The sequence below is a fragment of the Cygnus atratus genome, chromosome 7, assembly GCF_013377495.2.
Source record: "Cygnus atratus isolate AKBS03 ecotype Queensland, Australia chromosome 7, CAtr_DNAZoo_HiC_assembly, whole genome shotgun sequence".
In the NCBI taxonomy this organism is placed as follows: Eukaryota; Metazoa; Chordata; class Aves; order Anseriformes; family Anatidae; genus Cygnus; species Cygnus atratus.
Genome location: NC_066368.1, coordinates 38,024,170 through 38,043,704, shown reverse-complemented (window position 1 = coordinate 38,043,704; position 19,535 = coordinate 38,024,170). Strand labels below are relative to the sequence as shown.

At 33.9% G+C, this 19,535-nt stretch overlaps 1 protein-coding gene across 5 annotated transcripts in view; it reads right to left on the bottom strand.

The window, feature by feature from the left end:
* Positions 1-19,535, bottom strand: part of PPP3CB (protein phosphatase 3 catalytic subunit beta) — a 52,401-nt gene that overhangs the window by 12,350 nt on the left and 20,516 nt on the right. For 3 of the 5 annotated variants that reach the window (XR_004778487.2, XM_035545630.2, XM_035545649.2), the window contains exons 6-12: positions 13,075-13,214; positions 12,899-12,976; positions 12,709-12,803; positions 11,016-11,141; positions 8,846-8,923; positions 4,619-4,703; positions 3,589-3,686 (exon numbers count right to left, since the gene is read on the bottom strand). Coding sequence is in view for 4 of the 5 variants with exons in the window: in XM_035545630.2 (XP_035401523.1) it covers positions 3,589-3,686; positions 4,619-4,703; positions 8,846-8,923; positions 11,016-11,141; positions 12,709-12,803; positions 12,899-12,976; positions 13,075-13,214 (700 nt within the window). In the remaining variant the exon portion in view is untranslated. The remainder of the gene's footprint in view (positions 1-3,588; positions 3,687-4,618; positions 4,704-8,845; positions 8,924-11,015; positions 11,142-12,708; positions 12,804-12,898; positions 12,977-13,074; positions 13,215-19,535) is intronic. The other 2 variants (XM_035545639.2, XM_035545660.2) reach the window with 1 other exon arrangement.

Here is a 19,535-nt window from a genome sequence, read left to right as displayed (position 1 = left end):
AAAAAATACTGCATCATATATTTTATAAACCTGAACTCTTCATTCTGAAAATTCTCACCTTCCCATCAAATTTTAAGCATTTCCATTCTCAACTCCAACTCTCGCCCTGTTTTACTTAGGAGACAGATCTGATACAAAATTGTTGTCAACTTACAATACAAAATCAAAAAAAAAATTCTCATTGTCACTCTGACTAATAGTAAGGTTAGCAATGACTCTGATCAAGAAGTATTTGTCTAATTAAACTGATTTCTGTGGAAGTATTAAGATTTTAAATTTAGGCTTGTGGCTTTTTATGTGCTGAATAAGGCTTTTTAGGGTAGTTTTGTTGTTTTAAACAGAGGTTGACTATTTCAGTTCATAGTTCACTAGGCAATGATACTTAAGTATGGTCTTTAACATTTGAGATTCTATAATGTAAGTAATGTAATTAATCAAAACCATAAATCCAGAGTTTATAGAGACATATCAAAGGCTATAATTTCTCAAAGTGTATTTTTATCCTAGTAAAATAAAGCTATCTAGAAATAATTTTTGATTCTTTTTCAAAAAATATATCCATGTGTTTCTAGAAAAAAAAAAAAATCAGATATTGACTCCTTCTATAGTATGTAGTTTTACATTAATTTTCAAAATTATCTTTGTTCATCTTTGTTTAATGCTTTCACTGCAGTTACAATTTCTATTTTACCCTCAGAATCCTCTCTTTTGCAGTACGAATCTGTTCAACCATCCGCCATAAAGCAGTTGTATTAGATTGATTAACATTTTTGGTGCCCCACTCTGCATCACATCAATGCCAACAAGCTTCACTCCTTCTATGAGAACGGCCTCTATCTTACCAAAGACAGCAGGCATGGTTGAACAAATTCTTGAAACAGTATTGGTATATGCTAAGATCTAGCACAAAATGCGTTATTGACATTAAGAATTTATTGTGCTTATTTACTGATGCTTCAAAATAAAATACCATTGCAATTCAGATTTTACTACCCCAAAAGATGAAACTGGATCTGAATGTAATCCAATTCAAAGCAACTAAGACACCATTAATGCAATACATATGCAATGTTTGCATATATTTTGGCCTGATAAAAAAATTTCTGCCCAGATCTCTAGAGGAATGTAGACATACACTCCAATTTCTTATAACTTTCTCAGCTTCTTAGAGATTTACTGGGAAACAGCCCACATAGATCTTCGTGAATTTTTTCATGAATAAAATAGGATAAGCAAAAAGAGTACGACAATGGATATTATTTATTTTCCCAAATCTAGGGATTTGAGTTAAGTTATTGATAGTATATTGATCAACACACTGCAATATCCTTCAAGAAGTAATTAAAAATTTCTAATACAAAAATCCTACTACGCTATCAGTGACCATATTTTGCCAAGAATATGAATTCACTGATATTGTGAAGGCTTAGTAAAGTATCAGTTAGTGAAGTTTTATTTTATTTTTGGTTTACTTTTAGTTTTGCAGTTGAGCATATTAAATTTGAAAACTTCTTTTTGAAAAATGAGACAGTAAAATTCTTATCGGTAAAAAGAAGTTACTGCAATTTAAGGAGAACTCACAGTCAGCATGAGTTATTTTGAACAATCAACATGATTAAACAAATGAGGTATATTAATGTAATGCTTCAAGGAATATTGCCATCAAAAATTCTAGTAAAAAAATTTTAAAAAAATTTAAAAAAAAACCCACAAAAATCCAAAATGCATTTTGCATACTTTCCAAACAACCCACATTTTCAATAATGGTACAAAGTTTTATGTTAAAAAATTTTCTAGTCAGTTTGATCCTCTCTAATATTTGCAATGCAACATGGTTAAAAATCTCTTAAATGAATGAGAGGAGTACGAACTCTTTTAAGCATATAAAGTATCTTATTAAACAATGAAAATTAAAACTAGGACATATGCTTTTGAAAAAGTTGGATGGATTAGGAAACATACATCACTTCGTGTTATAGACATTCACAAAACAATTACATACACACACTGGACATATAAACTTACTTGCAGACATTATATGTCCACTGAGAAATGACTTAAAATGTGACATTCATGTTTCAAAGCTATAAGAGAACAGCTTTGATAGTTTAATAGAAAATGTAGTGAAAGGGTTTAAAAAACAAAAAACTGCTACATAGAAAATTTAAAAGTATACACATAAATATCCTAAATCCCAAAATGAGAAAAGCAGCAACTCTTGGAAAAGAGATTGTATAAAAAATGGTATTCAGTTCATCAATATATCACAGTCTTTCAACTGCTATAAAATTAATTGATCAAATATGACATTTTTATACGTTCTATTAAAACCTAAGATTGGCAAATAAAAATATCTTTTGATATATCTTTTGTCACTGAATAATTTATGTTGAGTGCTGCTGATAGGAAGTCCAGTTTCAGATGGATATATTTTAGTTATCCATTGCTGTGAACAGAAACCTGGACTTCATTTTGTAATACATTTGGTACAATCTCACAGTGTTCTTCCTAAGCCTAGCTAATTGTTTATGGGCCTTGTGAAAAATATGATCCAATGATTCAACAAACTAAAAGAAAAAAGAAGAAAAACCTTTTACAAAATATTCAATGAGCCAGATTACAGGTATATTTTGTATAGAGTTCTTTTTATTTTCATGCAAAAATATATGCACACTTAATAACACCCTTTTATTTTGATTTATTTACAAGTTTTAAATTCAATCCCTTTATTCTCAACTGATTTTATAACAATTACTGAATACTTTTCAAGTACATTATTGTTCAAAATGCACAGACAATGTGCAGCAGCAAATGCAGCAAACCTCAAAAACAAGGTGCTACAACATTGCTTCTACATCAAGAGACAGACAAGTGTCTGGGATAGTGGTTTAATTTTAACACTTATACAGACATACATCTATACCTAGAGAGAGACAGACAGATCTAAGAAAGCAGCTACATCTGCAGAGGAAGGAAACAGCATGTTACAAGGACAATTCAGGGAGGTCAATTATACATAGAACATTTGACAAACAACATAGAGAACAAACTTTGGCATTAATTACCAGGGTACAAAACGTAGCACATATCAATCTATCAACGGAGTGTAATATGGAACTCTGCAGCCTGTAGTTATTTGTTAAGATTATTATCCGTGAGAATTTGACATCGTCAATGAAAATACTAATACATCTATGATAAAATCATTTTAATGGAAAGCAGACAAGTAAGGATGCAAAATTACATTGTAATTCTTGTATCTGTAACAACCAAATACCTTAATATCAGATTTATAAGGTCACTCCACCTGAGACATCTGCATCACCTGAAAAATTGTAAACTACGGAAGCTCGAAGTCTGAAAAATGTGGCCTGACACGGCTGAACTCAATTGCTTTTAGTTTTATACCCTGGTTAAGTATCCATTTCACATTGCCTGATTAACACATAACACTATGCTTATTTCAGCTGCTAAGACAAGAACTGAAAAGCATAAGAAATTCCCTGCATGCATTATGTGTAGTGTTAGCAAAAGAGTGAGATGTGCCCCAGTCCATCTGAGGCACAGCAAGTTGCATAACATCATTACCACTTTGCAGGGTCTGTCGTCCTCCAGCCAACACTCCACTAGGTAACATTCCAGTGGGAGTCAAACCCTTGAGTGTCAGCACACTTTCACTCTCCTCCCTGGTGTAAGAAAAAACAACGGTAACAAAAACTTAAGTACCTGCTCATGAATACCTGTATTAAAGCAAAATAAGAAATGGGGAAAGGGAGAGCCTATTTTTGCTGTCCTTTATCCATGCCAAGGCTAATGCAAATTCAAATTTAATCAACAACAAATTCAATTTAATCATCAACAAATATTTCTATGCTATACTATTCTTTCCTGTCTAGGAGTTATAAACACTGATTACTTCTGAAATAACTTATAAGCAATTATTCGTGTGCAGGCTCATTAATTTTGAATGCCTCATGAGGTACTGTGCATAACTCAGTGCCATAAAACAACCCACAATTTCACTGAACGTGTCTGAGCTTCAGGAGATACCAACTTCAAAAAAAATATCCCTATTTGAACAATTATAGTCTGTGGAAAGCTATACACACACAAACACACACACGATACATGTACTGTAACATACTACTACTATTTTGGGTAAATGTGATTGCGAAATCTCTATGTCTAGACCAGCAGGAGAAAACGGTATTTTTTAAAAGCTGGAAGCAAACAAATAAGTGAGTCCCAAACCAGCAACTAACCCCCCCCCCCCCAACAACAACAACCACCAACACAAAGTCCTGAACTTTCAGTTATGACAGAAATTTTCCCAGCCAGCCCAGACCTTCTCCTTCACACCTTTGATTTCAGTATCTCTATTTTGCTATTGCCTTTCCAACACTTGTAGTTAATGCCTGGGTATGTCTCAAAAATAACTTAAAAATATTTTTAACCAAAAATACCAACATCAATGGGGTACGTCGATATGCAAAATAAGATTCTGATACACAATGACCTCTCTGAAAAACATTTGGTATCTATTACCCTGGAATAGAGGTATGTTTTCCTAATATACATATTAAGAGGGGTTTTAGGAAAGCATAAACCACCCAAGTACCTGAGAACAGAGAAGACTCTTGCCATCTTGCCAATTGCACGAATTTTGTTTCTGATTATTTCTTTCCGTGCAGCAGCTGTACCTACTTTCAATGGAATAAGAGAGAGTCTCAAGCTCATTGATATTTACAAAGCCACCATTTCACAGCATATCAAATTCAATACAACTGTTTAAATTCAGTATTCTTCACAGGAGGCCAGTACCCAAACACTTACAAAACACCACATTATAAAATTCTGGCTTCAGAATACCACCAAAACCATCATCACCCTCCGTGTCCACAAAACACACACAAAAATTTTAGGATGTTCACAATGATTTGCTAAAGCTAGCAAGCATCCAAATTACTGTCATTACAACAGAGTAACTATGATAATTCATCTGCCTAATTTTATGCATCAAATTATTCACTGACATCTGTGTTCATTAGGATGTAGCTACGTAGCTCAATACAGAAGCCAGAGATATAAAAGCCACAAAAAAAAATTAGTTGCTAATTCTTACACAGCTGTCCATGAGAAAACAGTTGTTGATTTTCTTGTTTTTAAGTCAACTTCCCAAAACATACACCTGCACAAACTAAAAACCAAAATAAAATGCCAAAGAATTGCAGTGTTACCTCCTTTACCGACTAATTCTACGTTCTATATATCTTAGGTTTGCATCACTTGCAGAAATTACAAATACCAAAGATACAGAGTAAATACTGCATATTCCACAGAGCACAGAAATACCATTTGTGACAGATAAAAGTGAAGACAAAATTCTGAAAGGAGGCTTTGGGTTTGGAACGAAAGCTACCTTTGCCTGCACTGATATTATAAAAACATAAGTGCCTTTCTTCAACACTGGTTTTTATTTTGTTCAATGTATAATAGTCAAAGTCATCCTGCTTTCCTTTTGCGGACAGCCCAGGTCCCCAAAAAAAGTATAGGCAGATGAGGAGATATCAAAACAGCACAACAGTAAACCTTGTCAGACCACCGCTGCAAGAACGCAAAAGGCCTTCTGTTAAAGAAGGGTGGGTGGACTTCAAATCCTGAACACCAAACCAAATGAAATACAAAAGATAAGGGCACATTGGGGTAAACAACAACTGCTACAAAAACCCACACAAAAAGGAAAACGTGTAGTAGAGACAAAGAAAAAAAGGCAGGAAGAGACAACCTTTGTATGAACATGATGAAAGAATTCTGGGGTAGAACAAATATCTTAATCCATTTAAATGAAATATACAAAAAGAAAAAAAAAAACAAACTGCTGAGTTAAGTTTTTTTAGACAAAGGAACAACTTTAATGAACTGCAGACATCAAACAAAAAAAAAGAAAAAAGAAAAAAAGGAGGCCATTGAAAAAAACAAGGGGATAGACTGAATAAAAAAATCAACATTTACTGAAAATAATTCAGCTTAAAAGTTACTTTTTAATATTCTAGATGTTTTCAATTTCTCTCTCTGAACACTATTATATAACAGCTTGAAGATCTGTAATGAGAAAGCTTTTTCAGAGTTTTTGTAAAAGCTAGAGCTAGATAAGGGACCATACACCTTCCATGCAAGTCACTCAGTTTTCTTCCCATCTACACCGGTTTCTTGAAGCCTACACTGCTGCAGAGCCATAACATTCAGGGGCAGAAGATTACAGGCACTGCTAGGGCCCATATTTCCACTCTGGTAGGTCACTATGCCATAAAAAGAGAAATACTGGTTTATGGTATTACGTAGAATGTATTACTCCAGGAGGCAGCACTGCACAACATCTAGCCACTGAATCCTGGTTAGTTCAGAGAACAGTCAAGTAGCATCTGCCTGGAGAAGAAAGTCTTGATTACACCCTAAATTAGAGGGGATATGACAAAGAACTCTCCCATTGCCCATTCCTAATGCCTGTACAAGAAACAATTTCCGAAATGCTCATACTATTATGCTCCAAAGAATTCATATAAACTTTCCAAGTATCCCTATAACTGAATGTATTCCCAAATATTAGAAATACTCTCTTAAAGTGACAAATATACGCAGAAAGCAAACTGACTATTAGGTAAGTAATGGTCAGAAGAATTTTCCTGCACAGAAATATCTACCCTGGAATTTCAGAAAAGCAGGTGATAGGCTATGAATTGAAATTAGTAGACAACTTCTGAAATTTTGCATCAAACCATTTTCAAAATTGAACATACAAAGTATCTTTTTAACATCTCAGGTGAAGGAAACTAAAGTACTAGACAAGCCAGGTTTTGGAACACTATAAACATATATTCCATGCACAATCTTAAAAAATGCTTACAATAAAATTATTAAAAATCAAGACAGACAACTGAATGCTCCCTACACATGCAGGGCCAAAGATAAAGATTTAGAAATAGGAAAGAGAATGAAATTCTACAAAAAAAAAAAAAAAAGAAGAAGGAATGGAAGAAAGGTGGAAAAAATTCATGCACAGAAAGACAGATGTCTTGGAATATGACTTCTGATAACAAAATTCACAAACCTGTATAAACATCCCTTTAAAATGGGTAATAAAGTGCTGTATGTCTTCCAACACAAAGATATTTTCTGCATTAATACTTGTACTAGCAGGTTCTATGAAGTCATATTTCAAAACATTCCTACTCTGTCTGGTCTGTACCTTTTTTATTGCCATATATGAGTCGCTCTTCAGATGGAGAGTCCAGAAAAAAAGGACGTGAACGATGGAGAAAAAGGTGAGTGAGACAAATAAAATAAAGATATTTAACTTGGCAGTGGTAATAAAGAAGGAATGGTGAAGAAATGTGAAAAAAAAAAGAAAATGGAAAATTGCAACACTTAAAAATGCTTTCTTTGAACAAGAAGTGGAATTGTAGAGTATATTTTAAAATTTGATGATAAACAAGTGAAAGCTTCAAAAGTCAACAGTTAAAAAAAATCATTCACATAGAAAGATAAAGCGTAGACAGTACCTAGGTGGCATTAAGACATACACACCAAGCAAAGAAATTGTTAGAGACAAAAAATTAAAATAATTCAAATTAGGAAACTGCATCTATTGTACTAAAGAGAGGGCATATGCAATCAACTGATGAGCACACTTATGCTGGACAACCTAAATCCTAGCATCCCAGAACACCACCATACCCTAAATACTGCAAATGTTTGGTATAACTGTTTTATGTTCAATTCAGTATGATTACTTGCATGAAAAACAAATTCACTGTTTGCAGGATCACATTTGAGACTATTTCTGATTTTTTATGTAAATGACAGCAAAGTTCAAGTGGCTTATAACCAATGCATTCCAATCTAAAACACACAGCTACTTTAGAACGCCACAATTCTGCTACTAAATTTTAACACAGTAACTGCCAAACAGTAAGAATTGGACCACGTTTCAAATATCTTTTATAACTGATCTTTAGTGTTTCTCCAAGGCTGCTGAAACTTTTCTTCTTCCTACCCCGCCATCAAACCATCCAACAAATTAATTCTGTTATTGGATAGAATGAAGCAAGTCTGAAAAACTTTCAGGTCTGATGTTAAGCAATACTGCAGAAAAAAAAAAAGTATGATGCGCTGTCTCAACGCTACATGCCTCTTGATCACCATCTTAATCACATTACAAACATCTTAACAATCCACTGTATCATAGTTTACAAGATGTTATCATTTATAACATGAATACTTGTTATACAATGCACACAAAGTTCTAACTTTTATGCTTGAAGCTCAAACACCAAGATTTAAACACATTTCATACTTCAAGTCTCTAGTACTTTGCCACAAGAAATACTGTATCTGGTTTTTGCCTCTATCAATTCTTCACTGAAGAGCAATCATTAAGAAAATTAAGAGATTATAATAAATTTATTCTAGATAATTAATGTCCTATTTAGATGTTTATTAATTGTATACATCAGACGATGTAGTTCTGTAAAGTAAGTTTAGTATGTTTCAAATACTAAAGTCTAGTTATGTTTTCAAATAAAGTGCCAACAAATTCTAAGAATTCTTCACAAAGATTCAGCTTTCAATACAAGGTACATATGAATTTTTGTAAAGGATACAATCACTGCTTCTTGATGACAAACGTGAAAAAACAATTCCCTTCCCTCCCCCAGAATTCTCATCATCTAAGGAAAAATTTGACAGCAATTTTCTTCAAATTTCAGGTAACAAATTGTACCACTATGTTAATTACTGTTTCACACGTTATTTCCATTAAAAAAATATATCTAAAATTAATCCCTACCGTCAAATTGATCTTCTCCCTCTGTCATCAGTTCATCATCAGAACAAATGCTCAAAACATTCACCAACATTTCTGTAACTGTATATGGAAAAAAATAATTAACTGCTTGAAGAATTTTAAATATTTCCAAAGCACATACGATGTAACTCGTCACCAGCAACCGTAGTGAATGAACTTCCCACCTCATAAACTCTGCTCAGTAATCTAGTCTCTAAAATGTGGTTTTCTTAATGTGCACTGTCACAGAATTTTAAAAATTCACAAAAAAAAAAGCCAGAAATTACACCAACTATAAAAGAACACCGCACACCTTTCTCTCCTATCTTACAAGGAGTTCTTTTAGATAAGAATTCTCTTCTTGTACATTAGTATTTTTACATCAGGGTAAGTCTTTATTTGAAGTAAATTTTGCATAAATAGGAAAATATTTGGACAGCTCAAATTTAGGTAAAAAAGTTGAAAACTATTCCATTCCTGGCACCTGCAGGCATTTAGCAGAAGCAGTGAAGCAAAAAAATATTATGGCATAAATATGGTGCAAACTCCATGTCTTTTCAAACTCCTCTTAAACACTGGCATAGAAGATACAGAAACTTGTTTCAAAAATCTTACATTTTCTACCTCCAGGAATCTCCTTATTCTATCACTCAATCTTTCACACATGCATCAGACTTTCTTAAGAAAGTCAAGTTTCTTCTTTCTCCTAAAGGGCTTAGAAACTTATTCCAGAAGTTCAATCAGGTGTTTAGAAACCTTGTAATTTCCTGTCTGTATTTATTTGTGACTATTTCATACAATCCCAGTATCATCTGCTATGCTACTCTTCTCCATTCTTGGGAGCTACTCTCTACTTTACTGAAGAAGTACAACAAATAATTCTGATTTTGATCTGTTCAATGTAGACCAAACAATATTGGCACCATATCTTTCATTGAAAGTTGAAGTATGCACATATCCACAGGTCATGACAAATTACAAGATCCATTATTCCAGCAGTCTTAAGCATACAGTGGGGCAATGAGGAACTTATTTAATAGTACTTGGTGTCTCCTTACCAGTATTATACAAAAGTAAAATAAACACCGTTAAAATTTTTAACAGCAAAGGGTTATTTACTGCATCATCAGGTAAGAGAAAGAAACAAAATCTCCTTTCAAACTTCAGGTCCCTTAGTTTAAAAATCACAAAAAAAATGTTGAATGGACTAACCATTACAAAAAAATGTTTAAATTATTTGCTTGTATCTGCTCACTGAAGACAACATGAACACAACATGAACAAATCTAGAATCCTGTGTCTGTACGACTGTAAACAGATTATCTCTAGAGTATTTCACAAAGAAATACACAGAGCTTTCCATACCTTCTTTATGAAAAGAGCAGTTCCTGTCATGGAGACATTTTAAATAGACCCAAATAGCCTCTAACCTCATTGCTTTTTAACTGAAGACTACTTGGAACTCTAGTGTCCTAGATTTAGAGTTATTAACTCTAGGGCGGAAAAAAGTGGACCTGTGCTTAATTATCTTTTATAAGAAAAATTATAACTGAAAAGAGTTATTTTAATGAAGGTCAATCTGTTATAGCTACCTAATAAAATAAAAATTTTACAGGAACATCTCAACATAGTTTATACCTGTAACTATACAAGATTAATAATTATATATAACCTAGCCTTTTGTAAAATATGAACACCTTTCATATTGACTTCAAATGAAGTTCAAAGGTACTTCCTAACAATGCAGGTATATATACACTCAATGGAAATTATAATTTGTATTAACACTTTTCCTTTGTTATATCCAGGTTATCTTGACCAAAACAACTGAAGAAAACAGCCAAAACTGTAGGACATGTTTTACTTCAGTCTATCTTTTCCTGGACATACTATCTTCACGTGCCAAAAAAAACCCTCATCAGGGTCAGCTTAACAACTTTACCAAATTTTCTTTCTAATCGAGCATCCAAGAAGTCTACCTGATAAAGACAAACGCAGATAACCAACTTCACAAAAACTATGAAATTAATGTTTATTTGGTAAATATTAAAACAAACAAAAAAACAAACAAACCACCAAGTCAAACAAAAACAAAAGGAAACAAAAAAACCCTTCACAACAACAAACTGGGAGATACAGAAAAGAAATTATTTGGTCTGTAACTCTTGCATACCTTTTTCTCCAACAAATGGCAAGGACCATGTAAAAACATCCATAAAATTTGGTAGCCAGTAAGGATGAGGAGAACAATTGAACTGACGAATATTCATCACATTGTTTTCATATTTTAATACAGCAGCTAAAATAAAATGCAGACATTTTGGAATGACTGTTTAAAACTTGCAAGTATCACTAATGTAAAGACACTTTTATACTACAGACGAAATAAAAACAGAGATACTCCATTGTCTTTCTTTCACAGTATTTAAGTGATAGATTTTTAGTGGAGAATTTTGGATTTTATTTTACTGCAATTATTGCAGTTTAAAGTACTGTTACTTATCAGTTTAGTTCTATACTATCCCATTAAAAGTCAATAAATGAACAATGATTTCAAAAAGTCCTGAAAAGGATTTTAAACAAAATCCTAACTCAGAACAGCAGCATGTTCAGTTTCAGGTTTTACTCTTGGCATGCGTCTTCCCACATTGCAACATGAAGTCTCAGAATGCAGACTTACAGAATGGAATAAAGCCAGGGAAATCTAGAAAAAATCAGGGAGAAAGTGCAGAGAAACAAAACAGAAAAAAAAAAGCATTCCAAGGCTAAATAAGCCTTGATTGCACTTTTCCATACTTAAGCTTGCACTACAATGGGAATAGCTGAGGGGAAAAAAGATTCTTAAAAAGTGATATCCACAGAGATGATGGAAAAACATAAAAAGACAGTTGAAGCTATTGTTATTTCTCCTTTACTTTCAATTGCAAGTAACAGCAGCTCATCTTTCCCTCTATGCAGTTAATCACCCTACATAATGGTATGGGTTGGGTGAGTGAGGGTTCTTCAGAGGTGGGTGGGAGAAAATTCAATGTATTGAATAGTAAATAATATCAATAATATTCATTCACAGTTAAGCTCTCTGTAATTCTGACTTTTATGTCTTTCTCTGCACTACTAAGCATGTCTCCTGTGCAACTTTACACTGCATCCCTAACAGAGTATGGACAAAAATTAATTGTTTGACACCTCCATAATAACATTTCCAAAGGTGATCAGTATTTAGATCAATATTTGCCCTTCCCTGATCTCCCAAACACAGCCATTGTTGTCCTGTAAGATCAGAGAACACATATCTTCCATGTCTCATTTTCTTCCTAATGACTACCTATTTGTAAGCATGGGCGTTTTGTCCATTTCTGTCTCTTTCCTCACCAAGGTACCTACCACAATTGACTTTCTTGGATTTCATCCACATGTAATTTCTTCTGTCCATAATTAAAGACTCTCAGATGCCATGATACACAACATGAACTACCTCATGCATAGGCTACTTACCAATGCCTCCTCCCTTCCTTACTTTAGTTCACAAACTAAAGACAACCAGAGGAGTGAAAACTCACAGCACTGCAAAGCCTTGCCTGACTGGAAAACACCAGGTGATGTGTTCGTAAGTATTAAATAACAACAATTTTTACAACACAAACTTCTGCCCACATTTCAGCTCCAAGGTACTCTTACATGAGACTGTAATTTATGTCATGTGTGTTACTTCACAACACAACTTTCATTCAGGATTTTTTGGTCCTTTAATTTCTTAACTGCCAGAAAAATGTTGACATTAGATGACTTATGTAGTAAGACATTTTTATTTTAACAACACATTTTTATTTCAGCATTGCATACAGATATTAATTACAAGTTCTTACCTTTATTATTGTAGACATCAAGGTAATTAGGTGCTGAAAAAATTGTTATTAATGATGGGAACCCTGTAGTTTGACTTTTCCTGTACATTCTATAACTGTAAAACCAAACAGATTATTTTACATCTTACAGCAATAAGCTATTCTTTTTATATTTTACACTGTGAATAATTTGTTGAAGGAATGTACTTACCCTGCATCTTGTGCTTCATGTGCTCTAATGATTGACAACAAATTATTATTTTGCAAAAATTCACAAACTGCTGGATAGCTGTGAAATGAAAACAACTGTGAGTAAAAGAAACCCTCTATAAAATATGCAGGAAGACTTAGCACGAACATATTAAATAGATCCTAGCATACTCTCACCTATAAAAGTATGAGCATCCTCTGACTGTATTGTGACTGAAGTGCTCTGGTGAACTTTCATTTCCAAAATCTTCTGAAGGATCTGACCACAGTAAGTCACACATTGGTCCAAATGCTGGAGGCTCTTTGAATCTATCTAACTGTTTGAGAAAAAGCAAGAGCATAAAAATTCTTTAAATATTAAATCTGTAAGTTTTACACATTTGTTAGACTACATATCCATCAATACCAAGCATTTACAGAATAAAACCCAACCATATCAAAGAGAAAGGTTCTGTATATTTTTTCCTCTCCTCGTCAAGAAATAAGGCAGAGGCATGCCAAAAAAACCAAACCTGTTAAGAGCAGTAAGATTTATTAGTTGTAAGGAGAAAAGAGAGAAATTCCAGACTGATGGATATGTGTAATATAAAGTCAAGTTACGGACAAGAAACTAGATGGTCCTTTTTCATGCACATGCCATATCTACCAATCTGGAGACACTACGAGGAATTAGCAAAGAGAAACAGTACAGAAAACAAGAATTGTAAAAGAAAAGCATGAATAATTAGCATAGACTAGAATAAAGTAAATATATCCAAAAAAATCAAACCCAAACCAAACCCCTGAAACAGCCATCTCCATCGTGGATTGTTCAACAATGCAATGAAGAGATGACTAGCATAGCCATCTTAGACTTCTTTCATACAGGCTTTATTTCTCAAATATAGCCCTGGTGTAATGGGCCATAAGCATTTTGGGAGAGACTTAGTTTGTTTGCTTTTCTTCCCTCTAGCTGCTTCTTTACAGATTTCCACTTGGAAACGCTTGCTCTAGCAGCCTGTAACATTGCTAGTAACCACAGTGAAAAGAGCCAGAGGTAAGGAGGACAGCACATTTGTTAACGTAAAAGGAAAATACCCTGTTTAAGTACCATTCAATCAATCTCTGACGTCCCAGAAATGAGATTTCCCAGTTTCAATGTAAAGCTTATTTGATCTTTATGTAGCTGGAGTTTGTTCACAAGATGATTTTATCCAAGAAATGTAGGAACGGTTCTTTGATGGACAGTGCATTTATCTCACTTTACCTCCCATACCAAAGAAGATGACTTTGATGGTACTAGAGAACACTTAACTCTTCATGACAGGTTCGAAGGGAGGTTTGGTGAGCACCTGGTGAATTTGAGTCTAACGGTCCATAGGAATCCATTCAAATATGGAACCAGCAGTAGTGCCAAGCTCTCTCATGCCCTGGAAAATCAGAGCTCCCGAGGCTGCCACCTGTAACATAAGTGGAAAGGTCCAGATCTTTACAAATTCCTGCCAGATAATGGCAAGGCAGGTATTAACTGAAGATGTTGTTGGAATTTATTCAATATTAAAAGTCCAGTGGTTTTACATTTCCCACACTGGATGATAAACCCGGCATGGAATACTCCTTCCAGATTGAAGAAATCAGTCCATCAACTTCTGCAAGTACCTGAATTTCTGTAGATTAAACCATCGAGTTTCTAAACCTCCAGCAATAAATTTGTGTCTAGAAGCTAACAGAAGCATTCAAATAAGGAAGATTCAATTCTGTGCTTCGTGATGTTTCCTGCAACATAGAAGGCTGAAAGTCTAGAAAGCATTTCTAAGAAATTTTCTTGAGTTTTTCTTCAAGGATTTTCCTTACGGCTTTGGCCGAATGGATAGAGGAAGACATTATAAATAAAAAGTTTTCACTGCTGCAAGCAACGTACCTCTCCCAAGCTACTTTTTCTTAGCATTTGAAACAATAATGTAGACATTTCTTGAAGTAAGGAGGTCAGCTTGTAAAAAATAAATATACTTACATACACATCAAATCAGCGTCTCCTTCACTAGACAATCTAAAAACTGGCATATTTCCCAAGACATTTCAAAATTTAAGGAAATGTCACTTCTATTCAACCCAGATTGCATATATCAAACCAGAATAATCAGGTTAAGGTTTCTCTAAGCGTGGACAGCAATAAAGTTAACAAAGAACAAGTCAATTCAAAACACTTGTTAATGATTAACTATTTCTGCGTATGTTGTGACTACAGCAAAGCAGAATCTCAATATAAATTAGCTTAACGTATTTCTAAGCAAGATTAAGTTAACTGAGAATGACACAATTTTATTCAAGAATAACAATCTCTGTATCTGGTGTTAAAACAGAAATGGGTAGCATTTTTTAATGCACACTGTAAAATAATTAAGTCTAAATTAATTTACTAGGACTATGAAGTCAAGGCTACTATACTGAAGTGCACCATACCTCCACATGAATGCTCAAATTAAGGAATAGCAAAACCTTGGAGATATACTAAGGAATAGAAAATTAAAAATACTTTAATTCTGAAGCAGAAGACCTTCAGAGAAGTTTCATATACTTGAAGATACAGACAGGTTTTAATTAACCTAATTTTCCTGATAACTATCACATATTAAAAGCCCTAAAAATCATGTGAAGGCCAGTAAAGAGTGGCAGACAGACATTACTAAAGAAAAGAAAATTTCAGAATACCACAGAAATGAAGTAAGGGATTATAAAGAGATTCCTAGGACTGCACCCATAAATTTCAAGGCACTTTACTGATCAAGCCTTACTGCCACAACAAGAACTAAACAAAAGAATGACCATCTGTTGTCAATCAGAGGGAAAAAATAAAATAAAATCTCTTTGCCTCTCTTCTTTAAGAGACCCGATAACCTTATCTGGACATTTTCATATCAATCATTAGTCTTAGAGTCAAGATTCATGGAATTCTGTTTCAGCAGTAGTCTTGGCAGTGTAAATGAAATCAACTAAACAGAATCTCTAAATTGACGGTAATGCCTCTGAAAGAGACACTCTACCAACACAATCATAACATTTGTGTAAATGAACTTCAGAGGATAAAAATCAGATTACTGCAAGTGTCACAAACCTGCAGTTTCTCAGAAATAAGAAGCACTTGCAGCAATCTTGCTGGTTAGACTTCACCGTCATATCTACTATGACAGCTGTCCTCTACTGGAAATAAGAGTATGCCAGCAAAAATAATAATTTCATTCATGTAGTTTTATCACCTTTCTGAATGTCAATACTGACATAAGACTTCATCTAGAAAAAAAAAATGCATCTATACAGATTTTTTTTTTTTTTGAGTTGACTCCTATGCTGCTTAAAGCTGATTTCACTTCTTATGCCAGATGATGAAGTCTACACGTGTTTGCAGAGGAGAGCTGTCCTTATTAAGGACTTCTGCTAATAAACCAGAAGGCTTACAATAGTATACAATTCTCTTGGTTGTTTACAGAAGTCATTTCACACATCACACTTGTATTACAAGTGTATGGTATTTTCCTAGATACAAAACGAGCATTTCACATCACCTATTTAATTTAAATAAATTTACAATATCATTGTATGCCAAGTTCTAATGCAGCTCCTGAAACTGCTGCCAACCCATGACTACTGCTTTTTCCAAGAGTTACCAGATGATTCTTTAAAAAACAACAAAAAAAGCCCCAGGAACAGTTCTAATAACATTGTCTTACATTTATAAACATGGTTTTCATCAGAAGCAATATACAACGCAGATTTTCATATATATGTATATACACACACACACACAAACACACAAGCTTGTAACTCATCTTAATGTAACCTAGAGCCTGTAAAAGTACAGGCCAATGCTACCGAATTACCTTTTAATTAAGTTTACTTGACACTTTGAAACTTGATTAGTTGCAAGACTTGAGACTAAAAAAAAATAAATCACAATCCTATTGGATGTGGCTCTATAAAGTGTTTTTTCAGACTTTGTTTCATTTGTGCTACTTTCCAGAAAGCTCTGACCATGTTTCTTTTCATCTGTAATGTGAGAAGTGCTAAGGCCTCCTCAGAATGGCACAATGTACTCGCTTCGCCTTCTCACTTCTCTCTGCACAATGCATACAGATCTCTGTACATGTTAATATTGCCTCGAAAATGCAAATTGCTTCAGTACATCTTCCCATTTACACCATTGAGCTTGTAAATATTCTTCCTCTCTTTTTCTACGATTTTCTTCACACATCATTCTGCTTGGCTGTGTAAGATTTCTAAGTGAAATACGTTGACATTCCAGCCTCTGAAATGGTCCAAGTCAGTACAAAAAAACTGTTGAATTTAAAATTAGATACAACTGGACAGCCTGTAATTCTGAGGAAAGGGAGAAGTAAAAAAAGAAAATGGAGCACAAGTAGTAGAGAAACTTCTAAGAAAACACAAAATACAATAAATGAAGACAGAAAAAATAAAAGGAGCCATCAATATTTATATACTACAAAACTAAATTAGGTATATACTTTTACCCTTTTCTCTGACATTTGGATCTTTCTTGAAATAGGCCTCCACATACCTTGTTCCATATGCATATAAACTTCTTTTTTTCTTCCACCCTCACCTATAATTCCAAAGTTTTCTTAGAACCAACTGTTCATATTTTAATCTGCTATATTATTAGCAGATTAAAAATATTAAATAAAAATATTAGTGACACTTTAGCTGTCACTAATCCTAACAGGAATGGTCTTGATCTGAGAATGCATGGAGCAAAATACAAAGGATACATTCACACCTCTCACGGAACGAACAAAAAATAGGAAAAACAGAAAAACGCTTATCCAAAATTACAAGTTTCTCTAACACTCAGACTGTTTTGTCTTTCAGCTTTTGAAAATTCTGACTTGGTAAGAAACCTCTCTAATGCTATAGCAGCATTGTTATTTGTACACTCTTAAGTAAAAGAGGAGTAACAGCAGGCAAGACTCCCAGATACCCTGCCAAAACGATTAAGATCAGCCACAGATAATTAAATAATTCCAAAGAAAATAACAGAAGCATAAAGTTATGCTTGCTGCTTCAGTTTCAAAAATCGTATTTCATGTCCTATTCAAGTCTACAAAAATAGTTTATCAGCTGCAGGACAGTTTGCTTGTTACACTCATTCAGCAAACTGAAACCTGATTCCAAACTTACGTGCTTCCCTTTAGAAGAACTCTGTAAATACTTCCCCCTATTCTGAAAATAATACAGCTATTTTAACTTCCACAACTTGCCAAAAGGCACTTTGTAACTCATTTTGTATGTAAAATCTTCTATAAGTAGCACATGAAAAGGCTTATGATTATTTTTAATAGTAGTTTCATTTAAGTTCATCATAAACATAAAACTATTAATCTTACTGAGGCCATAAAACTTAATCAATTCTATGCCAAATGCAGCCATTAGATTTCCCGTTAGGGAATACTTTCAGAATTTCAACCCTTTATTTTATTTATAGCCTCCGCCTCTTGTACCAAAATTCATTTCATGAAGCAAAAGAACTGTGAATTCACATCTACAACAGAACAAACCATTGAAAGTGATAGAATGTCGTGTACTGTAGCCTGGACACGCACTTCAAAAGGTTCTGCTTTTATATGCTTCTAAAACCAACTTCTGTGAACACAATGCAACACAATAGCCCTTTTTTTCTCTGTATTTTTCAGATATTGCATATATACTAAAAACAACTTCCTTCATTAAATTATAGAAGAAATTCCAATATGAGGGGGAAAAGTCGTCTTATGGGAAAGTATTATTATACCAAGACTTCTTAACTACAGGTCATGCTCTAAATATCTAAAACCAGAATACCCACAGATGTTCTAAAGCAAACTTTACTATTACACATAAAACAATAAACTACTGTCTTCTTCCTTTTGCATCTTTAATGAAGAAGGTACAATTTTCTTATTTTTCTTTGTTTAGTGAAACAGTACAGGAATGACTACAGAGCCATTACAGATATTATCACATTTTCTGACCAAGTAGCAATGGCATATTTGGGGCATATCAGTACAACTGATAAAGATTTCAGAGCAGCTGGGTCTTTACAGAAGAGGTGCACATCTTAAGTTTTGTAAGACCTGCCTGTCCAAAAAGCCTGACAAAAGAGTTTTTTTGTTGTTTTCTTGGTCTCTTCAGAAGTTCTGTTTTCAGTAGAACCTGTCCGGTATCCAACAGTTCCTCCTAGAATTTAGGAAACTAGAAAATATGTCATGACTAAAGGCACATCAGGAATTGTGGAAGCAAACAAAACTCACTCATGCAGCTGATCCAACATAAGATGAGGCACTCTCTTCTCCCATCCCTCATCTCTAGTACCTGACCTCCAAAGATATTAGCAGGAATGACCTAGGGAAGGCGGGGATTCTGCTCAAGCAGTTTTATTTCCAGTCCTCAAACAACTGGTTATCTTTTTTTATCCACTGTTGAATAATCCAAATTTTGAAAATAAGATCCAATATAATGAAACATCACTCCGATCAGGCTGTATGCCAGCTTTCCAAAATTTAAAAAAATCTGTACTCTCTCCTGGAAGAAGAGCTGTGTCCTTTATTCAAGATGCCAGCTGAGTTAACTAAAGTAAGTCAAAAAGGAGTATACAAAAACGAAAGCAA